Below are 12,935 nucleotides of genomic sequence, written 5' to 3' on the forward strand. Positions count from 1 at the left end.
TCGACAGGTACTTGAAGGTGGCCCCATCGCCGCCAGCGTTGAATTCCTTCAGCCACTTGTCACGAAGAGCAGCACTCATCTTGATAGGAGACTTGTTCACACTTTGTGTACACTCTCACTGTAGTACACCGCCTCACTGCTGTACACGCTGGGGACGCAATGCACGCAAGTGGACGCAACGTTTTGTTTTTGAGATCGATCGCAGTTAAAAATTTCGAAAAATTCCCTAATTTTTTTTAGCGTTGCCAGACATTTTCGACCAAAAAGGGCATTTTATTTTATTTTTCCCGAAAAAGGGCGAAAAAATTTTTACTTCCGAAAATAGCAAAATAATTTTTTTGCGCGCAAAAAAACCGTTTTATGTGAAAAAATATTTATTTTTTTTTCACATAAAAATCCGATGTATAGTTATGTGTGTTCAAAGGTTTTTAATCAGTTATCAAATTTAAATATACATAAACGAATTCATCCGGGGGAGAAGCCGTTCAAGTGTTCTGTGTGTTCAAAGGTTTTTAGTCGTCCATTAGCCTTAAATCAACACAGACACATTCACATTGGGGACAAATCATTCACATGTTCTGTGTGTTCTGAAGATTTTCGTCTTTCATCAAGCTTAAATAGACACAAACTAATTCACATGGGGGAGAAGCCATACAAGTGTGCTGTGTGTTCTGAAGATTTTCGTCACTCATCAAGCTTCAATAGACACAAACTAATTCACACGGGGGAGGAGCCATACAAGTGTGCTGTGTGTTCGAAGGTTTTTAATCAGTTATCAAATTTAAATACACACAAACTAATTCACGCGGGAGAGAAGCCATACAAGTGTTCCGTGTGTTCTAAGGTTTTTAGTCGTCCAGTAGCCTTAAATAAACACAGACACATTCACATTGGGGGGAAGCCATACAAGTGTGTTGTGTGTTCTGAAGATTTTCGTCAATCATCAAGCTTAAAGATACACAAACTAATTCACACAGGAGAGAAACCGTACAAGTGTTCTGTGTGTTCGAAGGTTTTTCGTCATTCATCAAAATTAAATAAACACAACCTAATTCACACGGGGGAGAAGCCGTACAAGTGTTCTGTGTGTTCAAAGGTTTTTCGTCAATCATCAAACTTAAATACACACAACCTAATTCACACGGGGGAGAAGCCGTACAAGTGTTCTGTGTGTTCGAAGGTTTTTCGTCATTCATCAAAATTAAATAAAGACAACCTAATTCACACGGGGGAGAAGCCGTACAAGTGTTCTGTGTGTTCAAAGGTTTTTCGTCAATCATCAAACTTAAATACACACAACCTAATTCACACGGGAGAGAAACCGTACAAGTGTTCTGTGTGTTCAAAGGTTTTTCGTCAATCATCAAGCTTAAATAAACACAACCGAATTCACACGGGAGAGAAACCATACAAGTGTTCTGTGTGTTCAAAGGTTTTTCGTCAATCATCTAGCTTAAATACACACAAACTAATTCACATGGGGGAGAAGCCGTACAAGTGTTCTGTGTGTTCAAAGGTTTTTCGTCAATCATCTAGCTTAAATACACACAAACTAATTCACACGGGGGAGAGGCCATACAAGTGTGCTGTGTGTTCGAAGGTTTTTCATCATTCATCAACCTTAAATACACACAAACTAAATCACACGGGGGAGAAGCCGTACAAGTGTGCTGTGTGTTCAAGGCTTCCTCTCCGCTCCCACCTTTTGTTCATATGTGTTCTGTACCGTCCCCCAAACAGTGATGACTCCATCTACATTTCACTGTCTGACAACATGGACCAACTTCTATCCACTCATCCCAACTCTCTCTTCCTCATATGTAGTGACTTCAATTGTCATCATGCCACCTGGTTGGGTGTGGGTTCCTCTCTCACCAGTCATGGCACCTCAGCAAAGGACTTCTGTGACTCACTGGGATTGACACAATCTGTCAATTTCCCGACCCGGATCTCAGCCAATGGAGTATCTTCTCTTCTAGACTTGGTTATGACTAACTTCCCTGCTAATGTCTGCTGCTCTTCTTCTGCTCCAATCGGTTCTTCTGATCATGTGCTTGTCAAAGTGGACATCTCTCTGGCCATTCTCAGAGAGCCTCCTCAGCGACGAGTCTGGCATTTCACTCAGGCCGACTGGGACGGTCTTCAAGCAGCCATCAATCGTCTTGATTGGTCTCCCATCTCCACTGCCTCTGACATCAATTCTTCCTGGGAATTCTTCCAAAGCAAACTGATCTCTCTCATGCACAGATTTATCCCATCTCGCCTTCAGTTGTCTTACCCTTCCTCCCGTCCATGGTACACTGAATCTTGTGGTGAGGCAGTTGCCCTGAAACAACTTGCCTTTGCCTCTTGGAAGGCTAATCCAACTGAAGGAAATCTCAGTTCCTTCCACCAAGCTCGGAACAAGTGTGTGTCTACCCTCAGGAGTGCCAGGAAGCACTATCTCTCCTCACTCAAGAATGAACTCTCAAACCTGTCTCCTTCCTCCAAATCCTGGTGGCGTCTGGTCAAATCCGTTTCTGGTGTTTGTTCCCCCTCCATCCCCTCCCTTACCTCAAATGGCCACACAGTTGACATCGCACGTGACAAAGCCGAATGCCTCAACTCTGTGTTTGCCTCAAAATCCTTAGTCCCAAACCCATCTCTCTCTGTTCCCACCTTTCCCAGTCGAACCAAACTGCTCCTGGACTCTGTGACCTTCTCTCCTGACAAGGTGGAGGAGTTTTTGTCAAATCTCGACTCTGATTCTGCAACTGGACCAGATGGCATCAGCCCACGGGTCCTAAAATCCTGCTCTGCCGCTCTATCTCACCCTCTCTCTGTTCTTTTCACCCTATCCTTTGCTCAAGGTCATCTGCCAGCATCCTGGAAATCAGCAAACATTACCGCTTTACACAAAAAAGGTGCAAAAACAGATCCTTGCAACTACAGACCAATCAGCCTGCTCCCAATTATCAGCAAAGTCATGGAATCCATCATTGCTTCGGATATGAAATCTTTCCTCTTCTCCAATGGCTTGATCTCTGATCATCAATTTGGTTTCAGACCAGGTCACTCTACTCTGGACATGCTGCTTCTGCTGTCTCAACAATGGATGGAGGTCCTCAATGCCAAACAGGAAATCAGAGCTGTCTCCCTTGACATATCACGTGCCTTCGATACGGTCTGGCACCCAGCTCTGCTCACCAAACTCTCCTCCTATGGTATCCATGGAAATCTCCATGCATGGCTTGCGGACTTCCTCTCTGGTCGTAGTCAACGTGTGGCCCTGAATGGATTTCTCTCATCTCCCCTTCCCGTTCAGGCTGGACTTCCCGAAGGCAGTGTGCTGGGCCCTGTGCTTTTTCTGGTCTTTATCAATGATCTCTCCGACTCTCTGGAAAATCCTCTGTATCTCTTTGCTGATGACTCCACTCTCTGCCGCTCCATTCCTCTTCCCTCAGATCGGCAGTCTGCAGCCTCCTCACTCTCTGAAGACCTGGACAAAATCACAGACTGGTCAAACATGTGGAACATGTCTTTCAATCCTGACAAATCTCACACTCTTACTATGTCTCTCCGAAAAGATCGACTGGACAACCCTCCCATCTACTTTCTCAACAATCCTCTCCAAGAAGTTCTGTCGCTCAAGCTTTTGGGTCTCACCATCTGCCATGATCTTTCTTGGGAAAACCACATTTCCAAGCTGGCCTCCAAAGCCAGTCGCCGACTGGGCATCCTCCGTCGTGCGAAGTCCTTCCTAGGCACACCTGAGCTCCTCACCACATACAAGGCTTTCATCCACAGCTCAATGGAATACTGTTCTCCCCTATGGGCTGGTGCTCCTGCCTCACACCTGGCTCGGCTTCACGCTGTTGAATCCAAAGCTTTCAGAATCATTGGAATCTCCCGCGATGAAGCTATCTCTGGGGGCCTTTCACTCACTCACCGCAGGCAGGTAGGTAGGTGGTCTTTCTGTCTTCTACCGAGTCCTCTCCGGCCTTGCTCCCCCAGCTCTCTCTGTGCTCTGTCCCCCAAATATTCCTACAGGTTGCACAAGATCTGCCAACCACCCTCTGATGGTTAAACTGCCGAAATCTCGGCTCTCTGCTCACCTTCACTCTTTCATTCCTCTTTTCTCCCACCTCTGGAACAAACTCCCACACTCACTTCAATCACACTCCTCCCTCCAGGTCTTCAAAACAGCTGTTCACCACCATCTCTTATCTTCCCCCATCCAAAACCTTGATCTTTTCTACCCCCACTAATTCACCCCAGATCCACCTTTTTTTTTTTTTTTTTTTTTTTTTTTTTGTATACAAGATCGAGGCTCGTGAAAGAGCGAACATTAATCACACAGAAAGACAAACCGACACATAAATCATATAACATAGGGAGCGGTAGACAAGATGAGGAGAGAGGGGGAAGGACACAAACACAACATTTGAGAGCAGGGACCGAGAGACATGGAGACATCGAGAGATCTGAGAGAGGGCGAGGGCTTTGGGGGGGGGGGCGTGGGAAGGGGGCGGTGGGAGAGGTATAAAACATATGGACACTGCCAGGACTTCCAGGAAAGAAGTTGGAATTTCAAACAAGGTGGATCTGGGGTGAATTAGCGGGGGTAGAAAAGATCAAGGTTTTGGATGGGGGAAGATAAGAGATGGTGGTGAACAGCTGTTTTAAAGACCTGGAGGGAGGAGTGGGATTGAAGGGAGTGAGGGAGTTTGTTCCAGAGGCGGGAGAAAAGAGGAATGAAAGAGTGAAGGTGAGCAGAGAGCCGAGATTTCGGCAGTTTAACCATCAGAGGGTTGCTGGCAGATCTTGTGCGACCTGTAGGAATATTTGGGGGACAGAGCACAGAGAGAGCTGGGGGTGCAAGGCCGGAGAGGAGTCGGTAGAAGACAGAAAGACCACCTACCTGCCTGCGGTGAGTGAGTGAAAGGCCCTCAGAGATAGCTTCATCGCGGGAGATTCCAATAATTCTGAAAGCTTTGGTTTCAACAGCGTGAAGCCGAGCTAGGTGTGAGGCAGGAGCACCGGCCCATAGGGGAGAACAGTATTCCATTGAGCTGCGGATGAAAGCCTTGTATGTGGTGAGGAGCTCAGGTGTGCCGAGGAAGGACTTCGCACGACGGAGGATGCCCAGTCGGCGACTGGCTTTGGAGGCCAGCTTGGAAATGTGGTTTTCCCAAGAAAGATCATGGCAGATAGTGAGACCCAAAATCTTGAGCGACAGAACTTCTTGGAGAGGATTGTTGAGAAAGTAGATGGGAGGGTTGTCCAGTCGATCTTTTCGGAGAGACATAGTAAGAGTGTGAGATTTGTCAGGATTGAAAGACATGTTCCACTTGTTTGACCAGTCTGTGATTTTGTCCAGGTCTTCAGAGAGTGAGGAGGCAGCAGACTGCCGATCTGAGGGAAGAGGAATGGAGCGGCAGAGAGTGGAGTCATCAGCAAAGAGATAGAGAGGATTTTCGAGAGAGTCAGAGAGATCATTGATGAAGACCAGAAAAAGCACGGGGCCCAGAACACTGCCTTGGGGAACTCCAGCCTGAACAGGAAGAGGAGATGAGAGAAACCCATTCAGGGCCACACGTTGACGACGACTAGAGAGGAAGTCCGCCAGCCATGCGTGGAGATTTCCATGGATACCAAAGGAGGAGAGTTTGGTGAGCAGAGCGGGGTGCCAGACCGTGTCGAAGGCACGTGATATGTCGAGGGAGACAGCTCTAATTTCCTGTTTGGCATTGAGGACCTCCATCCATTGTTGAGACAGCAGAAGCAGCATGTCCAGAGTAGAGTGACCTGGTCTGAAACCAAATTGATGATCAGAGATCAAGCCATTGGAGAAGAGGAAAGATTTCATATCCGAAGCAATGATGGATTCCATGACTTTGCTGATAATTGGGAGAAGGCTGATTGGTCTGTAGTTGCTAGGATCTGTTTTTGCACCTTTTTTGTGCAAAGCGGTGATGTTGGCTGATTTCCAAGCAGATGGCAGTTGACCTTGAGCAAAAGAGAGCGTGAAGAGAACAGAGAGAGGGTGAGATAGAGCAGCAGAGCAGGATTTTAGGACCCGTGGGCTGATGCCGTCGGGTCCAGTTGCAGAATCAGAGTCGAGGGTTGACAGAAACTTTTCCACCTTGTCAGGAGGAAAGGACACGGAGTCCAGGAGCAGCATGGTACGACTGGGTATGGTGGGTACAGAGAGGGATGGGTTTGGGACACAAGATTTAGAGGCAAACACAGAGTTGAGGCATTCAGCTTTTTCACGTGCGGTGTCAGCTGTGTAGCCGTTTGAGGTAAGGGAGGGGATGGAGGGGGAACAAACACCAGAAACGGATTTGACCAGACGCCACCAGGATTTGGAAGAGGGAGACAGATAAGAGAGTTCGGTCTTGAGAACGGAGAGATATTGTTTCCTGGCTCTCCTGAGGGTGGACACACACTTGTTTCGGGCTTTGTGAAAGGAAATGAGATTTCCTTCCGTTGGATTTGCTTTCCAGGAGACGAAGGCAAGTTGTTTCTGGGCAACAGCCTCACCACAAGATTCCGTGTACCATGGACGGGAGGAAGGGTATGACAACTGAAGACGAGATGGGATAAATCTGTGCATGAGAGAGAGCAATTTACTTTGGAAGAATTCCCAGGATGAGTTGATGTCAGAGGTGGTAGAGATGGGAGACCAGTCCAGATGATTGATGGCTGCTTGAAGACCGTGCCAGTTGGCCTGAGTGAAATGCCAGACTCGTCGACGCTGAGCAGGCTCCCTGAGGATGGTCAGAGAGATGTCCACTTTAACAAGGACATGATCAGATGATCCGATCGGAGCAGAAGAAGAGCAGCAGACATTTTCAGGGAAGTTAGTCATAACCAAGTCCAGAAGAGAAGATGTTCCGTTGACTGAGATCCGGGTCGGGAAATTGACAGATTGTGTCAGTCCCAGTGAGTCGCAGAAGTCCTTTGCTGAGGAGCCATGGCTGGTGAGAGAGGTACCCACACCCAGCCAACTGGCATGATGACAGTTGAAATCACCACATATGAGGAAGAGAGAGTTGGGATGAGTAGATAGAAGTTGGTCCATATCATCAGACAGCGAGATGTAGATGGAGTCATCACTGTTTGGTGGACGGTACAACACACATATGAACAAGAGGTGGGAGCGAAGGGGAAGCCGTAGCCAGAGGTATTCCTGGGGGTGAGGTGGAGAGAGTGCAGTGCAGGGCGAGTGAGGAAGAGAGTTTTTGATAAAGATAGCAACCCCGCCTCCAGGACGAGGCTCAGGTCTATCGTACCGGAGGAGGGAGTAGCCCGGGAGAGATACTATGGAATCAGAGACATCATAAAGGAGGAAAGTTTCTGTTAAGCAGATCACGTCTGGTTTGACAGAAGCAACCTGTATGGAGAGATCAGTTAAGTTTGAACGAAGGCCCCGGATGTTTGAGGTCCATACCGTTAATGAAGAGGAAGGGGGAGCATCAGATACAGAACAGGGGGGAGGAGGGGTAGGGTAAGATGTGGAAGAGGTGGAAGAGGTAGGGAGAGCTGTTGAAGGTGTGTCAGAGATTTCAGAATAGCTCGGAGAAAGGGAAGGATGGGGCGGACAAAAGGTTTGATGGTGATTGGGTGAGCCACTATGAGGTGTTATTTGAGGAGGGGGAAGAGCGAGGCAGAAGGTTGGGGGAGATGGAGGTGAGAGTTTGAAGGGGGAAGAAGCGGGGAGGACGCTTTGAGGAGGGGGAGTGAGAGGGGGGAAATTGAGAAGCAATGAGGGTGGGGAGATTTGAAGGGGAGGGGTGAGGGGGGAGTTTGGGAGGGAAGGGACAAGGGGAGGGATTTGAAAGGGATGGGATATGGGGGAGATTTGGAGGGGAGGGGTGAGGCAGGAGTCTAGGAGGGGAGGGGCGAGGGGGCGTCTTGGCGGGGAGGGGTGAGGGGGTAGTTTAGGAGGGAGGGGGCAAGGGGGGAGATTTGAAAGGGATGGGTGATGGGGAAGATTTGGAGGGGAGGGGTGATGGGGAAGATTTGGAGGGGAGGGGTTATGGGGAAGATTTGGAGGGGAGGGGTGAGATTGGATTTTTGAAAGTGTACGATTTATGGGAAACGAACATTTATTGCAAAATGAGTTTCTTGTGACCTTCGAGTTAAAAATACGTTTAAGGACGCTGGATGGAGGATGGAGTGCAGGAGAGTTTAGGGAATGTAGAAAAAAGGCACTATAGGAGATGGATATTTTTTTTGGGATGAATTGATTTGGTGAGCAAGTCGAAAGCAGCCTTTTAAAGAAGAAGAAGAAAAAGGTGTTATAAAATATGACGGAATACATAACTTGAGGGGAAAGTGTAAACATTGAAGGTTAATGAGTGAAAACTATCTGGGGAAATGGGGGAGAAACACGTGGTCGAAGAACGAACGAACGAATAAGAATGAATAAACGAATGAGAACAGAGAAGGAAATGTTGTTGTTGTTGTTGTATTTTTTTTTTTTTTTTTTTTTTTTTTTTTTTGAGTTGAGATTTACACAAGGAAGTAGGCTATGGGTGAAAAGTCTGGGAATACAGAGAACGAAAGTTATTGGATCACAAACGACGGACCACTGAGAGAAAAACAAAGCCTCAAGGTTGTACAGTGCACACTGTACAAGGCCTCAAGACACGACACGGCAAACAGACGATCAATTTATGAAAGATAAACACCGAGAAACAACCAAAGTTGCACACAATAACTTCACACACCGAAAGATAAATACAGTTTCGACAAAATACAATTGTGAACAGACTTAACTTCGAAAAACGTGGAGACCGTGTGGAGCTTTGAAAATCCCTGCCGCCGTCTCCAAGATCTCGCGAGATCTCCAAGACCTTGTTTGAAATTCCAACTTCTTTCCTGGAAGTCTTGGCAGTGTCCATATGTTTTATACCTCTCCCACCCCCCCCCCCCCCTTCCCATGCCTCCCCCCCAAAGCCCTCTCCCTCCCACAGTTCTCTCGATGTCTCCATGTCTCTCGGTCCCTGCTCTCAAATGTTGTGTTTGTGTCCTTCCCCCTCTCTCCCCATCTTGTCTACCGCTCCCGATGTTATTTGTTTTGTGTGTCTGTTTGTCTTTCTGTGTGATTAATGTTCGCTCTTTCACGAGCCTCGATCTTGTATACAAAAAAAAAAAAAAAAAAAAAAAAAGGTTTTTCGTTATTCATCAAACTTACATAAACACAACCTAATTCACACGGGAGAGAAACCGTACAAGTGTGCTGTGTGTTCAAAGGCTTTTAGTCGTCCAGTAGCCTTAAATCAACACAGACACATTCACATTGGGGACAAACCATTCAAATGTTCTGTGTGTTCAAAGGTTTTTCGTCAATCATCACATTTAAATACACACAAACTCATTCACATGGGGGAGAAGCCGTTCAAGTGTTCCCAAGTGTTCCGTGTGTTCTAAGGTTTTTAATCGTCCATTAGCCTTAAATGAACATAGACACATTCACATTGGGGACAAACCATACAAGTGTGCTGTGTGTTCGAAGGTTTTTAATCAGTTATCAAAGTTAAATAAACACAAACTAATTCACACGGGGGAGAAGACACCGCACAGGAGAAACTCACCCACATCCAGAAACTCACCCAGAAACAACTCCATGTTGGATAGCAGCCAACAACACAAACATACACACCTATACATGCATATATGGACACGCACACAATCACACAATCACACAAACACAACTCACACACACACGAAGGTGGATACTTTGAGACCTGGGTTGCACCTTCTGAAACATGTGTGAGGGATTTCATTCGAATCTCAGGCTAATTAGGGGCAATATGACACATTTGCCTCCCTAGCGTCTGACTGTCTGGTTTTGGGAAGCTGTTGACAAAATCTTTGTTTGACCTTGCATCAACATTCTTTCCTTATGAGCAGCTCCCTGCCTGCCGAGCCTTTCTCCTTGCTACAATCTGTGAAACTGGGGAAATGTTTTGAGTTCCTTGTCCTTTGAATAAAAGTATGTGAAGCAGAATACAAATTGTGATTCCTTGAGATGTTGAGATGAGATAACACAGCCCCCCTCCTGGAACCGTAGCTCCCGCAAGGTTCATTACAGGTGCTACCCACCCAGTCTTGCAACTTACCGACTCACACTTAATCAGCCTATGAAATAAATCAGGAGGGCTGTGCGAAGTGAGCCATATCTACTTACCTGTTCTCCATACCGTTCTACTCCCTTAAGCAACAACTTACATTTCAAATATTTACAATCATTAGAATCCTCGTTCCTAACTCCTGGGGAGGAAGAGAAAAACAGCAACACACACAAACCTACGTTAACCACAAATCTTATCAACCATTGCAAAATTTCAATAAAAACAACATACCCCTTCCTTCAGACCACGTTCCCCCGTGGATGCCACAATACCAAATGTTACCTGCGGGGCCATCCCAATGGGCCCCAAATTTCCACGGGCCCTGTCCTGGTGTTACAGGTGAGTGACCTGGCTCGGTGGATTTCACCCTCATTCATTCACACAAATCCCTTAACCATTCACGCACGTTTCAAAAATCAACAAAGCACAGAGGCATCAAAGCACGTATTTCACCACCCTGAACGACCATGGCAAAGATGTCATCACACATGTGTGTGCGTTTCTACGAGGCAGTGGGGAGGTACCGTATAAGCAAGACGGTGGGGGCGCTTGAGGCTGTGGTGCCTGTAATGGTATTACATTAGTTGTGCGGAACCGGAAGTGCTTGCTTGCGTTTTGGAGTATGAAGGCGGAGTTCCGGCGAGGGGCGCAGGCGGTGTGTGTTCGGGGTCGTCGACATGAACATGATTCCGGGTGTTGCAATAAGTGATTGTTCGCTTTGACATCACCTCGTGATCTATTTTACATCGGAACTTTACATGGTGGCAGCGGTTTTACGACGCATATTCGAGCTCATTGAGGCAAAAAGCCAGTGTTTCCCGTGCCTCTTATAATCGGCTCATTCCTCATTGACCTCGCAGCCACCGTTCACAATGGCGGACCTGGCAGGAACGCCGTGCATGGATTGGACCGTGCTTAACACAGCGGCGGCCTTTAAGATGTTTAGGCAGTGATTGGGGCTGTACTTTCAAGTGTGAGGCATTACAGAGAACAACCAGGTGCCACTGATCCTGCTTCAAGTGGGAGAGGAAGGCCTCAACCGGTACAACACATGGACTTTAACAGAAAAACAGCGGCAGCTACCCGCACATATTTTCAAATGCTTCCTGGAACAAATGGAACCCTCGGATAACTTCAGGATCTGTCGACTGGAGCTTCGTTACTGCTGCCAGAATCTCAGTGAGTGGCTGGATGCCTTCATCAGCCGGTGCAAGCTTCAATCTCAGAAGTGTGATTTCAGCTCCAAACAAGAAGAGGATCACCGCTTGATAGAACAGATCATTGCAAGTACCCAAATGTCCGACTTTCAGAAGGAGCTTCTGACAAAACCTAAGACCTTTACTCTTAACGAGGCCTTGAAACTGGGGCACACATACGAGGCGTCGGCCACATACATCAAACAGCTGCATACTATGAGTAATTTTGCTAACAAAGCAACCGACAACGTAAACATCTCCACTGTTGGCCCGAGACTCAGTAAGTGCAAAAGCTTTGGTACCTCACACCCTCCAACACGTAACCAATGTCCTGCTCACAACGACACATGCAGATTGTGTGCTAAACTAGGCCATTGGGCCAAGTTCTGTCTTCCCTCCAAGTTTCAACAACCACGACCCTACCTCTCATTGAATGCCCACAGACACCAAACATTGAGAGGCTTCGCACCCAACAACTATGATCCCCAGGTAATGCTCGCCGGAATTCTCACTGGGACCCCCAGAAATCACATGCTCGTGTTGATCTTCACAGCATTGACCAAGAAGGTACACCAGACCCTCGAGTTCCAGGACAACACCCATGCGTAAGGTATTCGCGGTTTCCTAACACTCATAGTGTTCACCATGCCAGTGCACAACACGAAGCAATGTATGACGCACCTATAATGGGACAGCAACACAGGCGTCAGCACAACACCGATGACCCTGATGACCTTGCATCCCAGTTTGATTCATTGACTTTTGATTCGATTGATACACCTGGTCAACGTAATGAGGTTTACACAACACTCCATGTCAGTCTATGCAACAGGCCGGGTATTCATTATCTTAAGCTGAAGGTGGACACAGGTGCCCAAGGAAACACGTTGCCCATTCGCACTTTTCGACACATGTTTCCTGAAATACAACAACAACAACCACCCTTAGAGGCCATTTTTCCCCGCAAGCGGGGGTTGGCCTTTTTCGGGAACTGTGGTTGTTGTTGTTTTTCGGTCCCCTTTTTGAAGCAATGTTTTACGGCCGGATGCCCTTCCTGACGCCAACCCTTTTTGCCGCCTTTAACGACAAGCAGGGATATTACCAGTCAACTGGTACTCAATTTGCCGACCTCGGAAGGATGACAGGCTGAGTCAACCCCCCTGGCGTTAATTCAGCGATTGACCGGGATTCGAACCCAGGATCCTAGGATCCTAAGCCGGCACCCTAGCCGCTAGCCCAACACCAGGGATTCCTGAAATGCTGAATTCAAATTATGAACCCTACATTGGCACACTTCAGACAGCAAAGAGTGTCTTAACTGCGTACAATGGAACCCACATCAAGTGTTTTCGCCCTGTAGACGTGGCCTGCAGTTACAAGGGATCACTGTGGACCAGCACACGTTTGTTTGTTGTGGATGTCAGTGGTCCTGCAGTTCTGGGCCTCCCATCGTGTGAGAATCTACACGTTGTTACGTTGCATTGTTCAGTGAACAGTAACCAACCACTGGTTTACAACAGTGTCAAGGATCTTATGGATGCATACCCACAACAATTTGCCTGCATCGGTGAATTTCATACAATGCATAAGCTTGTTGTGGACCCAAATGTCCCAC

General features: G+C 47.2%; 1 protein-coding gene across 1 annotated transcript in view; it reads left to right on the top strand.

Moving 5' to 3' along the window:
* The first annotated feature begins 400 nt into the window (after nt 1-400).
* Nucleotides 401-12,935, top strand: part of LOC137414558 (uncharacterized) — a 42,542-nt gene continuing 30,007 nt past the window's right edge. Inside the window, 2 exon segments of the mRNA XM_078775232.1 lie at nt 401-1,663; nt 9,515-9,558. Coding sequence (XP_078631358.1) covers nt 401-1,663; nt 9,515-9,558 — 1,307 coding nt within the window.

Source organism: Myxine glutinosa, chromosome 4 (genome assembly GCF_964187855.1).
Source record: "Myxine glutinosa chromosome 4, kmMyxGlut1.1, whole genome shotgun sequence".
Taxonomy (NCBI): domain Eukaryota; kingdom Metazoa; phylum Chordata; class Myxini; order Myxiniformes; family Myxinidae; genus Myxine; species Myxine glutinosa.